Source organism: Dromiciops gliroides, chromosome 2 (genome assembly GCF_019393635.1).
Source record: "Dromiciops gliroides isolate mDroGli1 chromosome 2, mDroGli1.pri, whole genome shotgun sequence".
Classification (NCBI taxonomy): domain Eukaryota; kingdom Metazoa; phylum Chordata; class Mammalia; order Microbiotheria; family Microbiotheriidae; genus Dromiciops; species Dromiciops gliroides.
This window is the reverse complement of record NC_057862.1, coordinates 476138837-476157345: the sequence shown is the minus strand read 5'-3', so window position 1 is coordinate 476157345 and position 18509 is coordinate 476138837. Positions and strand designations below refer to the sequence as shown.

General features: G+C 39.2%; 1 protein-coding gene across 1 annotated transcript in view; it reads left to right on the top strand.

Moving 5' to 3' along the window:
- CAPN13 (calpain 13) overlaps window positions 1-18509 on the top strand; it is a 118647-nt gene that overhangs the window by 47850 nt on the left and 52288 nt on the right. The window contains exons 3-6 of the mRNA XM_043980997.1: window positions 2187-2197; window positions 5531-5595; window positions 6312-6430; window positions 18186-18334. Coding sequence (XP_043836932.1) covers window positions 2187-2197; window positions 5531-5595; window positions 6312-6430; window positions 18186-18334 — 344 coding nt within the window. The remainder of the gene's footprint in view (window positions 1-2186; window positions 2198-5530; window positions 5596-6311; window positions 6431-18185; window positions 18335-18509) is intronic.

Genomic DNA, 18509 nt, shown 5'->3' with positions numbered 1-18509 from the left:
ATTTCTTCCACTTCTGTCACCTGGGGTCAATGCCATTGTATAACTACTCTCCAAGTAGACACATAGCTAGATGTGACATTCCACCTGATCAGTGTGGAATTGAAGGGGCCAATCCTGTTCTCTCTTCTGTGGAAAATGCACTGGACTTTGAATAAAGAAATAGCTGGGCTATTAAAAATAGCATCTACCTAATTATGGAGGCAATGTTGTAATGTGGGAAGGGAATAGAATTTAGAATCAAAGCACCTGGGTTTGAATCCCTCATAATCCATGATCTTGGGTGAGTTAGTCATAAACATTTATTTAAGTGCATTTGTTGTTGTTGAGTCATTTCAGTTATGTCTGACTCTTCATGACCCTATTTGGTATTATCTTGGCAAAAATACTGGAGCAGATTGCAATTTCCTTCTCCTGCTCATTTTACAGATGAGGAAACTAAGGCAAACAGGGTTGTGACTTGTCCAGGGTCACACAGCTAGGAAGTATCTGAGGCTGGATTTGAATTCAGATCTTCTTGACTCCTGGTCCAGTGCTCTATCTGCTGTGCCACCTACTGTACTAAGCATCTACTGTATACCAACCACTGTACTAAGCATCAAGGATACAAAAAGAAGCAAAAAGAAAGGCTCTTCTCTCAAGGAACTCATAATCTAATGGGGGCAAGTCACTTAACTTGTTTGAGCCTCATTGTTCTCATCTAGAAAGTGGGGGCAGGGAGGGGGAAGAGAGAAAGGGTTGGACTCGGTGACCTTTAATGTCACGGCCAGTTCTAAATCCTCGATCCTGTTGATCCTATCTTTAGCTTGGTGAGAGATTCTTCATGTATTTGTAGTCTTACCTTAGGAAAGGAGCATTAGCCTTGCATTGCCTGGAACAGAATTAGAAGGAACAGTAGAGTAGTTCAGTGCTGTATGGCTCAAATAAGATAACATACAGAAACCTAAATAAACCTAGCCTAATTTGCAAAGCTAAACTTGCTGTATGAATGGCAGCTGTTATTATGGTCCATTGTGAGATGAGTGAGGCTGGCAAGAGCTAAAACTACATATACAAGAGTCTAAGATTTTCTTTGCTTCAGTCCTCCCTCCTCTGCTCTCTTGATGGGGACCATGGGCATAGTGAGCATATTTTTCAAAGTGAACATTGGAACATCTGGTCCAACCCAGGATTCTCTTAATAATTGTGAGGTAAAATTATTAGGATTCAGCTGACTCATTTGGGAGGGGCCGTACAAGAGAGCTCCGGAAGAGCCTCAGCCTCCCCTCAGTGAGCATCTAATTTTCCTCCCCCAAAAGGGGAGGTCCTTCAAAAACTGCCTTTGGAGAGAGGCTTCTCCTTCTGACCTCAGTAGAATACGTAACTTCAGGGCAGGCCAGGTGTGGCCCCTCCCAAATGAGTCAGCCGAATTCTAATAATTTTACCACAATTGGTAGACAGAGCAAAATATTGAAAACCAAGACTGTTCCAGAAAATCTATGATGAAATGGTCATATATGTGTGTGTGTGTGTGTGTGTGTGTGTGTTTATATAAATAGATATAACTAGATGGCCACTGAGGTCCCTTCTCTCCCCCAGTAAAACTATCATTTCCTTTATTCATGGAAACTATAACTCTCTTTTCTTCCTGGATCACTGCCTTGTTATGGCAAAAGGGCTTGCATAACTCAATGAATTGTGAACTATGCTATGCAGGGTTACCCAAGAAAGACAGATTATAGTAGAGAGTTCTGACGAAAGGAAGAAAAGGAAATGGCAAACCATACCAGTATCCTTGCTAAGAAAACCCCATAAGAGTCCATGGTTTGAAGAAGAGTAGGGTAGCACTGAAAGATTGAACAACAACAATGACAAATACCTCTCTTAACACAGCCCTAGATTTTTGTAACATTTTTGCCTGCCATATCACATTGTCAATTCACATGAAGTTGAAGTCCATTGCAACCTCCAGATCTTCTCAGGGAAAATTGTTTTATAGCCAGACCTCTGGTACATTGTAATTGTGAGATTGATGTTTTGGAATTCAAATATAAAATAGTGTGTTTATCACTATTAAATTTCATCTCATAATATTCAACCCAATGTTCTAGCCTGTCAAGATTTATTGGATACTACCCTTGGAATACAGTGAGTTAGTTATCTGTCCCAAGATTACATTACCTGAAAATATGCTAAGGATGCTGCCTAAGCCTTTATCTGAGTTACTGATAAAAATGTTAAACAGTACAGGACCAGTCCACTGTAAACCTCCTAGAATGATGGCATGCAACCATTAATGACTACACTTGGTATCTTGTCATTTAATCTATTCTGAATTCATCTAGTGTTATCATCTAAGCTGACATCTCTTCATCAAAGAATAACATGCAAGGCTGCTAAATGCTTCACTAAAACCTTGGTAAACCATATTTATAGCCTGCTTCTACTCTACCAGTCTAGTAACTCTGTCAAATAAGGAAGTAAAGTTAGCTAAGCATGATTGTGATCACCATTGCACCTTCTAGATAGCAATGCTCAGACTAAAATTATTCTAGGAATAACAGTCAAGATCCCTGGTCTACAGAGTTTAAACTCCATTCTCTTCCCTTTTTAAGAAAATTATGACATTTGTCCCAGTCCAAATGCTATTCTCTCTTTTGAGATGATTTGACTGAACCACTTTGAGGTTAGTAGAATGTAAACTCCATGAGGATAGGAACAATTTTGGTTTTGTCTTTGTATTCCCAGAACCTAGAATGATGTCTTGCTTATAGTAGGAACTTAATAAATATTTATCTAATTGAATTGAATTAAATTAGGGAAAGTAGTATTCTGACTGGGCAACATAAGAGGAATTATAATTTCTGTTTCAGAAAATGTCCCTAGATAGACCATTTTAATTTACAGAGAGAATACTTCTGAATCAATCTCCATTAAGGGGTCATTAACTGAGGAATAATTTGGTGTTCATTTGCACATTTAGCAGAATAATGACATATGATTTGGAAGTGAGAGACCTACTAGGCCAGTGTAAGGGATAAGTGTGTCTTGTTGTTTATGTAGGGTATGTGTTCACATGGGTCTATCTAGATGTGGCTCAAAGGGAGGCATGAAGAGATACTTACAGTCTCCTCCACCCATCCAGAGATGTACAGGTAAATGTTTAACAATCAGCTCTGAAAAAAAGTTTATGCAGGATGTGTGTGTGTGTGTGTGTGTGTGTAGGCAATTGGGGTTAGGTGACTTGCTCAGGGTCACACTAATAGTATCTGAGATCAGATTTGAACTCAAGTCCTCCTGACTCTAGGGCCAGGCTCTATAGCGGACCTCTTAAACTTTTTCCACTTACAATCCCTTTTTGCCCAAGAAATTTTTATGTGACTCTGGATATATAGGTATATAAAATAGGTATTCATGCCAAATTTTTCACAACCCCCATATTCAATTACATGACCCCATGTGGGGTTGCAACTCACAGTTTAAGTTTTGCTCTATAGCATATAGTTTTAAGTTTAATCTGTTTATTAACATTTTCTCCATCACTTTCTTAAGTCTAGACAATCAACAAAACAACAAATCAAGTCCAGATTTATAGCATTTGCTGATTTCCAAAGTGTAAATACTCACATTGAAAACTGAACAATCATTCATTGAGAATCAGTATACATTGCTTACAGTACCTGGGCTCACTCTTCTTGAAGAGAGTCTTTGATTCCTGCTAGGAGGGGAAACAAGAGCTTGGTGCTAGACATTGGCCACTCTGTTCTTCTCAGAGAGGAAGTACTAGGCTAAAATTATACCTATCTGCCCTCTAGATGTTGTTAGTCAAGAGGTTATAATTTTTAGGTTCAAGCTTTAATCCTGATTGTTTTCCATAACAATGAAGGAACACCCCCAAGCTATATGGCTGAGGCTTAACTTGTCACTAAATGCCAGTTCCACAAAGATCATACGTAGTGAATGATAAATAAACATTTATACAAGGTGAAAGCAAACAGAAATCAGAGCAAGTATACAGATGAGAATATACCAGACAATATGCAAAGTAAATGAACTCTCACACTAGGAGTGAGATAGCTCTGGTCAACCAAGAGAGAGTCTGAGAACTCACCCCAGGGGAAATGCCCCCAAATCTCTAGTGTAGTAAGCTGGGGATAGTGACATGATCATTCTATCTGTTCACTTCTTTCCAGAATCCCTCTGTCCCTTGAGGGACCTTTCCCTAAAGAGAATCTGGAATCATCTGCCTTTCCTCTTGAAGCTAGAAATCAGAAGCCAAGGATCTCTCCCATCCCAAGCTCTTACCAACTCCATTCTCCTCACAGGCATTGAACACTGTACAACTAATCTCCACCAAGGAGAAGAGTCTCATGCAAATGACCTTTGAACCCTGGGTTAATACAAATATTTAAAATGTAAAATTTCTATGTTTCTGAAATCTCCTCTCCTTTCAGATCATAAGGTCCCTGAAAGCAGGGAAGACAAGGCAAAGCAATATGCATTTCTTAGGTTCTTATGATGTGCCACACACTATGAAGAGCACTTCGGGGTAGAGATTTGGACAAAAAGAATGATAAACCTTCCCCTCAGTGAGCTTACATACTAATCAAGGAAGATAACACATGAAAGAAAGATGAATAGGAATGGGAGGTGGAGCTGTCAATGGGGGTAGGGTGCGGGATGGAGGCTAACAAGGGATCAGAGTTATGAAAGTGATCAGCAGAATGAAAAGAGGAACGAAGACTGGTTAGCTTGGGCCCTTCCCCCAAATGGAAGTCCCAAGAGGAGCTCATCAATGGGAGAAGGCAGTTGCAAGGCAGAGGATAATATAATTCTTCATACTCATACACCCAGTACCTTTCACAGTGCTTCATTCATGGTAATTCTTAATAATTGTTTGTTGAATTTAAATGTCTTATTCCTATTAATTGTTATAAATTTGTACAAATAAATGTCATTTAGTTTGTATTACATTTGCTCAGTTTTTGTTATGTATTAAAACCAACTCTTTTGTTCATAAACTACTACATAGGGATTCAGATTCTTTGTGTTTCTGAATATTACTTAATGACGAGGTGCCAGTCTGCTCAGTAATTGGTGCTAACTGGCATTTGTTGGAGCTCTCTTTGTGTCCCCAGTCTTTAGCACAGTGCCAGATACTTCATAAATGTTTATTGACTGATTGATTAAAGGCAAAATCCGAGGACTAAGCTAAAAGGTTCTCAAATGAGATTTTAGACACCTAGTTAAGAATGACCTTATATCCTGAAAAACATATCACCAGAGGGGCAGCTAGGTGGCACAGTGGATAAAGTACTGGTCCTGGAATCAGGAGGACCTGGATTCAAATCTGGCCTCAGAAACTTGATACTTACTAGCTGTGTGACCTTGGGCAAGTTCACTTAACCCTCATTGCCCCACCAAAAAAAAAAAAAAAGAAAGAAAAAAAGAAAAAAAAAAGAAAAAAAAACGTATCACCAGGCCATAATGGTAGGAAAACACCATGCTCATGGCTCATGGCTCTTCTTTTTTCTCTTTCTAAGGCATCGTTGAGGACCGGGTCCCCTCACTTTATTCTGAATGGTATGAGCAAATTTGATATGCAACAAGGAAGCGCAGGTAAGATCATGACATTTTCCTTCCCAGGTATCAAGTCTGAAGCCATAGTCACACAGCCTAGACCTGCCAGTGAGGACTGGTGGGGTTTCCTCCCCAAACCCACACCCTGACTAGAGCATCCCGACCTGCAATGTTAGAAGTGAAGAGGACCCAGCAGAGCAAAGGAGCATGAGGAGCAAAGATTGCAAGGCAGAAGAGACTTGAGATAGTTGAGGCCAAAGCAAACTCTCCCTCAATGGCTGCTAAAGGTTTAATTATTGACTTTTATAACTCTAAGGCTCTCCCCATCCTGGCCCATTCTTACCGTTCTAGTCTTCTTATGCTTTACTCCCCTCCACACACCACAATCCAGCTATGCCGGGTTCTGTTTCCTTGTTTATAAAATTGGTTAAGATGATCTCTAAAGTGCTTCCTCGCTTTAGGTCCTGTAATTCTGGGAGAAAGTGATGAGAAATTCACAGTGCAGAGTTCCTACGACAGGCTTGTTTCAGTTGGATCAGTGTAGGGAGAGGCTTGCTGGTAAATGAAGCTGTTCAGGAATGGAATGGGCTATTTTAAGAAATGATGAGCCCTCTGAGAGAGACTGGATGGCTGCTTGTTGGGGATGTTGTCAAGGGAATTCCTGGTCAGGTACAGGTTGGAGTAGGTGACCTCTGAGGTGCTTTCTAACCCTTGAGATTAAATCCTACAAGCAATTTTTCCATGTCTTTTAACAGGTGACTGCTGGTTTCTAGCAGCACTGGGCTCTTTAACCCACAAACCCCAACTTCTGGCCAAGATTGTGCCAGCAGACCAAAGCTTCACACAAGGATATGCAGGGATTTTCCATTTTCAGGTATGTACATCCTTCTGCTTGTTTACATGTAGGTCACTGGAAAATATCAGGGAAATTAAAGGTATCCATGATGTGACATGACATGATAGCAAGGCAGTGCGGTGGATAGAGTTTTTGACTTGGAGTCAGGAAGAACTGAGCTTTAAATCCTACCCCAGACTCTACCTTCTTCAGAAAGTCATAGGCATTCCTTACCTGAGGTTCTTCAGACAAAGACTGGATGGACAAATCCTGATAAACCTATGTAATGTATGGAGTAGTCAGTCAGTCAAATAGCATTTATTAAGCACCATACCTTACAAGTATTAAGGATACAAGGAAAGGTAAAAAACAATATCTATGATGGAGTAGACTAAGTTAACTTCTTGGGTCTCTTCCAACTCTGAAATGTGGTGGTCCTGTGAAGCCATTTCTCCCCTCTGAGGCTGTTTCCTCATTTGTGAAATTAGTTGATATGACTGGAGGATCTCTCAGGTCCCTGCTGGGTATAAATCTCCAGATCCAAATCTACAGGAGAAAGCACCCAGTCCTGGTATGTTGTAAGTACTTAATGACTTCTTACTGACTTGTTGACTTCTTTGTGCCCTAGTGCCTGGCACAGTACCTGATTCATAATTAGCATTAAAAAATGTTGTTGATTGATTATTAAGGGGAAAGGACCTATAGAATATTGGTGAGGGGAAAGAACCTATAGAATATTTGTGGAAGGGATCTTGAAGACTCTTCGTAGGGGATAGGACTTACCCAAGGTCACACAATTAGTAGCAGAGCTGGGATTTGAATCCAAGCCTCCTGACCAAGATTTGGAGGAGGGGTTAGTGGCATGGTTCACTGCACAATATATCATCTTCAAACCCCACTGTCTCTAGGGATATGTGATAGCATCCTCAATGTTTCCTTTATGCTTATACTCATAGTGCTAATGATGCTTCTCTTTGCCTTTCAACCCAGACCCCATCTGGAGCCCTCTTCCCCACATGTCTTACTTACTGCTTGAAAAGTGCTCAGCCACGTTTTGGAGCCAGAATGATGCTGCACTACATTGCTTTACTAATCACCGTGAAAACATCTTCTTTGTGTTGTCTCTGCTGACGTCCCTACCTCTCCCTCTGTGTTCTCAGAGCACTTCCTCAGCTTGATCTGTCAGGAGAACATCTGTGACCTCCAGCTGTCCAGATGGTTTTGTTGAGGGTTCCACTTCATTTATAAACAGATGATGGCTAGCAGTTTCCCCTTCCCCCCACCACCTTACTTTCTTTGTGTGGCCTCTTCCTTGATGAATCTGAGTCCATTCAGCCTGGGACTCGGATCATCAAATCAAAGGTCTAGCTCAGAGGCCAACTAGAGCAAATGTGGAATCTGAGGCCCAGAAAGGGGGAAATTACTTGCCCAATGTCATGCAAAGAATTAGCTTTGGAGGTGGGATTTGAACCTAGGTCCTCTGAATTCTCTTTCCATGACACCAAACCCAAAGCATGAGGTAAAATACATCCTCCTATGCTTTTTAGTTATGTGACCCTGGAGAAGTTACTTAGCCTCTGTCTGCCTCAGTTTCCTAAACCATAAAATGGAGAGAATAATAGCACTTGTGAGGGTTAAATAGGATAATATGTGTAAAATGCTTAGCATAATTCCTAGCACATTGTTGTTTTTCAGTTGTTCAGTTGTATCTGATTCTCTGTGACCCTAGCACACCAATACTGCCTATGGGATTTTCTTGGCAAAGAAACAAGAGTGATTTGCTATTTCCTTCTTCAGTAGATTAAGACAGAAAGTAGTTAAGTGACTTGCCCAGGGTCACACAGCTAGTGAGTGTCCAAGACTGGATTTTAACTCAGGACTTCCTGACTTCAGGCCCAGTGTTCTATCTACTAAGCCCCCTAGCTGTTTCCTGGCACACAGTAGGTACTTAATACATGCTTGCTTCCTTCCTTTATAGTCTCAGAGCTCATCATGGTACCCTACAGAAAATGGGGACTTAATCGTGTCTGCAACTGTTCCTGATATACAGGCAAAGGCACACAGGAATGTTTTGAGCAGCCAGCCCAGTTTAGGTTCTCTGATCCATTGACATAAAGATCCTGCCCCAATTTCCAATGTCACTGACAAATGAAATTTTCATTGAGTCTGCCCCTATTTGCTGAAGAAGGGCAGTATGCTAGAGTAGGGAGGTCACATGGGATAGTGGGAAATGGCCCAAATTTAGAGTCAAAGGACCTTGGTTCCTATTCCAAATCTATTGCCTGCTAGCTGTGTGACTTTGGGCAAGTTGTTTTAACTCTCTGGTTTTTCTCCTATGTAATTATTATACTCATACACCTAAAATTATACTGGCATCACCTACTTACATTAGGGAAAACACCTTATAAAGCTGTAGAAATGTGAGTCATTAACTAAGACAAAGGACATCTGTGTTCTGTTCTGGGCTTCACTATGTGAACCCAGGAAGCTCATTTAGAATGATAAAATCCCTGAATTAGAAGGGACCTCAGAGAGAACTGAGTTCCACACCTGCCTGAAACATGAATCCTGTCTCCCACATCAAACAGGGACAGGGGACCAGCTACTTCCTGAATCAGCTATTTCCATTTTGGACAGTTCTCTTTGTCAGGAAATCTTTTCCTTATGTTGACACAAAATTTGCCTTTCTGCTACATTTACCTGAGAAGCAACTTGGCATCATGGCCTTGGAGTGAGGAAGAACTGGGTTCAAATCCTGCCTCTTATGCAGACTGGGTATCTATCTGACCATGGAAACATCCCTTAAACTCCTGGTCTCCCCAATCCATTTTCTAAGAGTATAAGTTATACATGGATAAGTTGTATATATATATATATATATATATATATATATATATATATATATATATATATATAGAGAGAGAGAGAGAGAGAGAGAGAGAGAGAGAGAGAGAGAGAGAGAGAGAGAGAGAGAGAGAGAGAGAGAGAGAAAGGGAATTTCCCCACTAAGAGTTCCACCATGCTGATGAAATCACAGGTTAGGACCCAAAATGACCCTTCTACTCATTTGTCCTATTGTCTGCCCCCTTTAGGGGCAGAGAGGTTTTCCTCTCTGTTTTCCATGACAGTCTTAAAAATTTGAAGACAGCTACCATATTCCCTAAGTCTTCTCTCTTCCAGGCAAAACATTCTCAGGTCCTTCAACCTCTCCTTGTGTTGAGGTTTCTCTGGCCTTCACCATTCTTGTTGCCCTTCTCTGAATATGATCCATCTCTCAGTGATCTTTCCAAAATGCAGTATTGAAATCTGAATACAAGACTCCTGATATGTTTACTAAGTACAGCCGGACTATAACATTCTGTTAATATAAATGTATGGATCACCTAGATTTGATGGAGCTGCCATATTATCCAAGTCAAATCTATGAGACCCTGGATTAATTGGAGCAAAATACCTTTTTACAGAGACTTCAAACAGAAGCAGGACAGTCCCTATTCACTTTCCCCAAGAGAATAAACAAACTTAAATGCCCCTTTAAAATTCCTATTCACTATCTTCTTTCCCCAAGAAAGTAAATAGATTTTATTGTTCTCCTGATCTTTTAGACAACCTTGTCTTTGATAAAGCCCTTCAGGTTTCCACATAATGTAACCCTAGCATCTGCTTTAAATTGAGCTGTGTAATGATTGGAATGACGCCACCTGCTGGAGACTTACTGTAGAAGAGTTTCACCCATGAAGCGAAGGTCTTTGAGGGCAAGACCAGGAGTCTTTTCTTTGGCGTCACTTCCTGACACGGGCTAGTGGGAGGAGGAAGGAAGAGACTGGCGCTGAGTCTTGCGCTCTTTCCTCTGGACTCTGGTGGAGAAGGGAGCTAGAAATGTGCTCTCCCTTTAATAGATAGGAATCTAGGCCTTTCTCTCTCTCTTTACCAAATTCTTATTCTCCTTAATAAATGCTTAAAAGTCTAACTCTTGCTAAAGCTTATAATTTATTGGCGACCACTCATTAGATATTTTAGACAGTTTAGCTAGAATTTTAACCCTTAACATGTATTCTCTGCAGAGGCCCTCCCTTTGCAAGACTAATGTCAAAGCGTCGGTTCATGAGGACAAAAAAAAAAAATCACCCCTCTGGACAAAACTTTCCTCTCTTCCTTTTCTATATTGTTGTTCACATATTATTAGTTAGCAATAGTTATTATATTCTTTTTACTGTTCCGTCAAGGAAACATTTTGTTTCTTGAGGAACAACAGGGGGGACTGTAACGATTGGAATGACGCCACCTGCTGGAGACTTACTGTAGAAGAGTTTCACCCATGAAGTGAAGGTCTTTGAGGGCAAGACCAGGAGTCTTTTCTTTGGCGTCACTTCCTGACACGGGCTAGTGGGAGGAGGAAGGAAGAGACTGGCGCTGAGTCTTGCGCTCTTTCCTCTGGACTCTGGTGGAGAAGGGAGCTAGAAATGTGCTCTCCCTTTAATAGATAGGAATCTAGGCCTTTCTCTCTCTCTTTACCAAATTCTTATTCTCCTTAATAAATGCTTAAAAGTCTAACTCTTGCTAAAGCTTATAATTTATTGGCGACCACTCATTAGATATTTTAGACAGTTTAGCTAGAATTTTAACCCTTAACATGTATTCTCTGCAGAGGCCCTCCCTTTGCAAGACTAATGTCAAAGCGTCGGTTCATGAGGACAAAAAAAAAAATCACCCCTCTGGACAAAACTTTCCTCTCTTCCTTTTCTATATTGTTGTTCACATATTATTAGTTAGCAATAGTTATTATATTCTTTTTACTGTTCCGTCAAGGAAACATTTTGTTTCTTGAGGAACAACAGGGGGGACTGTAACGATTGGAATGACGCCACCTGCTGGAGACTTACTGTAGAAGAGTTTCACCCATGAAGCGAAGGTCTTTGAGGGCAAGACCAGGAGTCTTTTCTTTGGCGTCACTTCCTGACGCGGGCTAGTGGGAGGAGGAAGGAAGAGACTGGCGCTGAGTCTCGCGCTCTTTCCTCTGGACTCTGGTGGAGAAGGGAGCTAGAAATGTGCTCTCCCTTTAATAGATAGGAATCTAGGCCTTTCTCTCTCTCTTTACCAAATTCTTATTCTCCTTAATAAATGCTTAAAAGTCTAACTCTTGCTAAAGCTTATAATTTATTGGCGACCACTCATTAGATATTTTAGACAGTTTAGCTAGAATTTTAACCCTTAACAGCTGTTAATCTGATTTGTACTGTTTAACTGATTTACAATTATAGTATTTGCTTTGGGTTGATTTGCATCATGCTAATGAAGTTAACCTGTAACTAGTGAGCAAAGAAACCTTAAATATCCTTAGAAAGAGGGAGTCTTTGAGCTTCTTCTTGGGAAGGAGTCTCCGCATGATCATGCTTCTATTTCTTCTTCTTGGGACAAAATAAATTAGTATTATGTTTTTGTTGTCTGTCTCTGATCTAGGTTTTCTTGTAGGATATTATGTTCTCTGATCTGGTTTTTTGTTGTTGTTGTTGTTGTTGTTTTGTTTTGTTTTTGTTTTTTGGTGGGAGGACAGGTATGGAAGCAAAAATTGTAGGAGATATTATAAAATTGATTTCTCTGATATGTTTATTGATTTTTTTTTGTAGGAGACAGGCAATGGAAACATGTTTAATTTTTGACAATTCCTAGTTCGAGACACTAAACTTCTATCAATGCAGCCTAAGATCACTTTAAGGTTTTGGTTAAGACATCCTACTACACAGAAGTTTGCTGTGCTCAATGACGCAGCTAGGTGGCACTGTGGATAGGCTAGACCTGGAGTTAGGAACACCTGAGTTCAAATCCAGCTTCAGACACTTACTAGCTGGGCGACCTTGGACAAGTCACTTTAATGTCTGCCTGCCTCCATTTCTTCATCTATAAGGCAGGGAAAATAATAGCACCTACTTCCTCCCAGGATTGTTGTAAGATATTTGTAAAGTGCTTTGTAAAACTTAAAGCATTATATAAAAGTAAGCTACTATTATTATTTTGTTGTTTACTAGCTACATGACCTTGGGACATTTGCTTAATTTCCCTGAGTTTCAGTTTCCTCTGGAAAAATGGGGAAACTACCTCCATCCAGCTCAAAGGGTTGTTGTGACTCATTGTGCTATGATAGATAAAACATTGAGCCTCAAGTCAGAGGACCTGGGTTCAAATTCAATTTTTGAGAGAAACTATAAACAAAGAATATGTCCATCAATTGGAGAATGACTGAGCAAATTATGGTATATGAATATAATGGAATGTTACTACATGTAAGACAGGATAAAGAGGAATTCTAAGAAACATGGGAAGATTTGTGTGAATTGATGCAGAGTGAGACAAAAAGAAGCAGAGGATTTATATATACATTATTACAGTAATATAAACTTAATGAATGTTACAATTAAATAGAATATGGTATAATTTCAGTGACCAAACAGCACCAGAAAAGAGATGAGAATGAGACACAGTAGCTATAATGAAAGAAATGCTCAATTAGGAGTGAGAATTTATTGCTGTCGTTTAATCAATTAGTCATGCCCAATACTTGGTGACCTTTTTTGTGATTTTCTGGGCAAACATACTGCAGTGGTTTGCCATTTTCTTCTCTAGCCCATTTTACAGATGAAGAACTAAGGCAAACAGGGTTAAATGTCTTGCCTGGAGTCACACAGCTAGCAAGTTCCAGAGGCTAGATTTGAATTCAAGTCCTCTGACTTCAGAGTTGGCATGCTATCCACTGAACCACCTAGATGTGCATAGGTGTGAGAATATCTGGTTTCAAATCATGGATATGCTGCTTCCTACCTTGGACAAGTCATAAGCCTTGGGACTTTGTTTCTTTATCTGTAAAATGAAAGTTAGTCTTATGAACTCTCTTTTCCTTAGAGAGATGAGGAAAGATAGGTGTTAAGCCTCACCTGTTTCCTATGTAGTCTATATTGCTTGTTTTACTTAAAATCGTTGTTGTTTGTTTTTCATTGTTACAGGGGAAAGTTCTTTAAGTAGATGGGGTGGGAAGAGATAGACTATCCAAAAATTATTAGGAAGTAAACAAAAATGCACAAAAAATCTAATTTTTAAAAATATAGGCTCCGCTATTTAATTACTATATGGATTTAGACAAGCCATTTCCCCTCAATGGATTTCAGTTTTCTTATCTAAAGATATTTGGTCAGATGATCTCAAAGGTCCAGTTCAGCTTTATACTACTTGATCCAAAATGAGCTAATGAATATGAAATCACTTTATATCTAATTATCATCATCATAACAACAATAATAGATAACATTTATATAGTTCTTACTGTATACTAGACATTATGCTAAGCACTTTTAAATTATTATCTCATTTGGTCCTCATAAAAACCCTGGGAGAGAGGTGCTATTAGTACCCCCATTTTACAGATGAGGAAACTGAGGCAAACAGAGGTTAAGTGATTTGTCTAGGGTCATGCAGCTAATAAGTGTCTTAAGTCCGATTTGTACTCAGGTCTTCCTAAGTCCAGACTAGGCACTCTATCTACTGCATCACCTTGCTGTCCTTAACCACTCACTTTTTTTTTGGTTTGGTTTTGTTTTGTTTTGTTTTGTTGAAGGCCAATGAGGGTTAAGTGACTTCCCCAGGGTCACACAGCTAGTAAATGTCAAGTGTCTGAGGCCAGATTTGAACTCAGGTCCTCCTGAATCCAGAGCTGGTGCTTTATCCACTGCACCACCCAGCTGCCCCCACCACTCACTTTTTATGTCACTTTAAACAATGTTAGTAGTAGTGACAATAATCGCTAACATTTGTACAGGGCTTTAAGGTTTGCAAAGTCCTTTATCTATATTATCTCATTTGATCCTTGTGAAGAAGGTGCTATTATTATTGCCAATTTGCAAATGAGAAAACTGAGACTGAAAGAGGTTAAGTAACTTGCCCAGAGTCACAGCTAACAAGGGTCTGAGGCAGAATTCAAACTCAAATCCTCCTGATTCTAAATTATGCACTTTATACATTAACCCACCTAACTCACTTAAAGCACTTTCCTCACACCAACCCAGTAAGGTTTGTGTAGACTGCCCTTAATTCCTAGCATCTATTCTTTTCTTCTGTGACTTAGAATCCCTAATTTCTTTCCAGGTTCAACTCATGTACCACTTTCTAAGCAAAGTCTTTCCTGATTCTCCAGAAAACTAATGTTTTCCTCTAAAAATCACCTTCCCTGTTTTTTTCTATTTATTTTGCATATAACTTTGTAACCAGCAGACAGTACTATAAGTCAGGCTTTGACCATGAGAAAACCCTAAAGACAACAATATTTGTTCTTTTCCTTCCACTTTCTGAATTTCACACAGCTCCTGGTCATGGCCACTCTTCCCACTCTTCTGACACCTTTCTCTTCTCAATGAGTAGCCCAAGTCACATGACTTTCCCTTGGTCCACCCTCATACTCTGACCTTCATTCTGTAGGCTGGAGTCTTCATTGAAATACTAGTGTTAAGTGGCACCTGAATCTTGCTTATTTGTGCCTCTGCAGCCTAGGGATAAAGGGTACTGAGTCATATAATGTGTCTTTTTCTGTATCTAGTAACTTTTATAAAGTAATCTTTAAACATTTATTAAGCACCTACTATATGTCAATACTATGCTAAGTACTGGGGAAACAAAATTTTAAAAAAGAAAGACAAGATCCTGCCCTCAAGGAACTTACAATCAAATGGGGGAAGATGACAGGAAAAAAGTAAGCTGAAAGGGGATGGAAGTGAGGGATGGGAAGGGAAGGTAGTTAGCCTAGGCATAATGGAGAAATGCAGTGTAGCCAGGTGGGAATTGAAGAGATGGCTAGCCTGGGGTGGTAAAAGTCTATATGAGTTATTAATAAAATCAAACCAAGAAGACTCTCTTTTAGCTCAGCCTTTAAATAAGAAAAGAAAAAACACTTCAATATTGTGGACGATGGTTTTCTTTAATTCTGTATATTGTAACTATTTGCAGACTTCTTCCACTGCAATCACCCTGTAGGCAAATAATAAACAGATGTGAATCACATCATTTGTGACAGGTATGAAACAAAATCAGGAATTAGAAGCAGTTTAAAGAAATAGAAAAGTCTTGTAGAATATGCCTACCAGCTGCAGGAAAAAGAAAAGGAAAAGGGGAGTTAAAACTTTACTATCCTTTCATATATCTCTAAAAATGACAATAACCAGTAGCTTCTGGACATTCTGGCTATATCCATCAGAAGTGAGATTTTTCCTCCTCTAATAAGCAGAGGCTGTGGCCGTGGGTGGCAAGGCTGTAACACTCAGAGTCTGGGCTTTGAATGCTCATTAAAATGTCTATAGGGGGTTTTCTTTCTCCCTCCTCATGGCCATCATGATGACTCTGTATTCACTTCTCTCTAGAATTTAACTCCTGAATTTTGTCTTCAATCCCTTTAGGTCAGTGTCTTCCCTCCAAAGCCTAGGCTCTTCCTCCTGTGTATATATTTTGGGTGTAAGGGAGAGCATTAGGCAGGAAACTCACACTGTCCTTGAATCATGATTTCCGGAAGTCCACTGGACCTGCTGGGTCCCAAAAGATCTTCCTGAGCAGAGAAAATCTGAATAATGAAGTTAAAAATATACATACACACATATAAGTAAATGTATATGTACATATGTGTGTATATAGGTTTATATGTATGTAAATGAAATATGTACATGTCTTCTTGAAGAAATAGATTATTTGTCTCCTTTCTTTGTATTCCTGATGGCTAATATAGTACCTAGCACAGAGTAAATGCTTAATAAATGCTTGATGATTGATGAATAGTGCAAGCTTTCTGTTAGTTATTTTAAAAATGAGGAAACCAGGACTTCAAATGTAGGGATCAGTAAACCATGGCTCACCACTGAGCTAAGATTGTACATGAGCTAAGAGTGGGTACAAGATTTAACATGAAGTGTGGTGTCATAAGCAAATTAGGGGAGCACGGAAAAATATATCTGTCAGATCTATGGATGAGGGAAGAATTTATGACCAAACAAGAGATAGAGAGTATTACAAGAAGTATAATGGATAATTTTGATTACATGAAATTAAAAAGGTTGTGCACATATAAAATTAATGCAGACAAAATTAGAAGGCAAGTGGGAAATTGGAAAAGAATTTTTCCAGCAAGTTTCTCTGATAAAAGCCTCATTTCTCAATTATATGGAGAACAGAGTCAAATTTATTTTTTTAAAAATGAACTATTTCCCAATTGATAAGTGGTCAAAGAATATGAGCGAGCAGTTTTCAGAAGAAGAAATCAAAGCTTTTATAATCATATTTAAAATGCTCTAAATTACTATTGGTTAGATAATTCAAATTAAAACAGCTCAGAGGTACCACCTCACATCTATTAAATTGGCTAAGATGACAAAAAGGAAAATTATAAATGTTGGAAGGGATGTGGAAAAGTAGGGGCACTAATGCATTGTTAGTAGAGTTGTCAACAGACCCAATCATTCTGGAGAACAATTTGGTACTATGCCCAAAGGGCTATAAAATTGTGCATACTCTTTAACCCAGAAATACCACTACTAGGTCTGTATCCCAGAAAGATAAAAGGGGGTGGGGGAAGACCTATGTACAAAAACATTTATAGCAGTTCTTTTTTTTGGTGGCAAAGAGTTGGAAATTGAGTGGATGTCCATCAATTAGAAAATAGCTGGACAAGTTGTGGTATATGATTGTGATGGATTATTATTGTGCTATAAGAAATGACTAAGTGGATGGCTTCAGAAAAACCTGGGAATTTATATGAATTGATCCAGAGTGAAGTGAGAAGAACCAGGAGATTATTGTACACAGTAACAGCAATATTATAATGATGATCAACTGTGAAAGACTTGATTACTCTGATAGATTCAGTGATCATGAAGGATTCATAATTAAATATGTTATCTACCTCTAGAGAGAAAAGTGATTAACTCTAAGTACAAACTGAAGTCTAATTTTTTACTTTATTTTTCTTGCTTTTAAAAAATTACAACTTGGTTAATATGGAAATGTGTTTATATGATTTTGCATGTATAATTAATATTATATTGCTTGCCTTTTCAATGGATGGGGGAGGAAGAGAATTTTGAACTCAAAAATCTTTTTAAAAGAATGTTTAAAACAAATAAATTGGGGGCAGCTAGATGGCGCAGTGGTTAAAGCAATGGCCCTGGATTCAGGAGTACCTGAGTTCAAATCCAGCCTCAGACACTTGACACGTTCTAGCTGTGTGACACTGGGCAAGTCACTTAACCCCCATTGCCCCACCAAAAGAAAAAAAAAAGAGTTGCAAAAACAAACAAACAAACAAAACACCAAATAAATTGTGTGGTTGGGTTGGAGGGGAGAGAATGTGAACCATACAGAAATAGGCAGTAGTCTAGATTTGGCCTGCAGATCATAGTTTACATTCTTAGCTCACTGGCATACAAAAATAAGCTTCTGGTGGGAGTATATTGACCTGGGACTTAGAGAGGTGACATGACCTAACCAGTCACACACAGCTAGCAAGCATCGTTGGAGGAGGAGGAAGAGGAGAATAGGTGGTGGTGGTAGTAGTAGTAGTAGTAGTAGTAGTAGTAGTAGTAGTAGTAGTAGTAGTAGTAGTAGTAGTAGTAATAGTAGTAGTAGTAGTAGTAGTAACAACTAACTTTTATACAGTACTTACATTGTACCAGGCATTGTGCTAAAGGCTTTACAATTATTCTTTCATTTGAACCAGTGCTTAATATAAACTAGGGTCATTCTGATGGGAATTTGTTCTTTTCTCTTTCAGTTTTGGCAATGTGGACAGTGGATAGATGTGGTGGTAGATGACCAGCTCCCTTTGAAATTAGAAGTCTCAGATGAAGAATACCTGTTTGTTCATCCTTGTAGTGGGAATAATGAATTTTGGCCCTGTTTGCTTGAGAAGGCGTATGCCAAGTAAGTACTTCCAGGAACTTCCAGCCTTCCTCTTTTCTCCACTTTCCTTGATGGATGTGCTTACCCAGCTGCATCACTTTCATCCACTCCTGAATCACCAACTGCCTGTTAGGCATCTCCCCCAGGATATCCCAGATATGTCTAAAATTCAACTTGTACAAAACAGAACTCATAA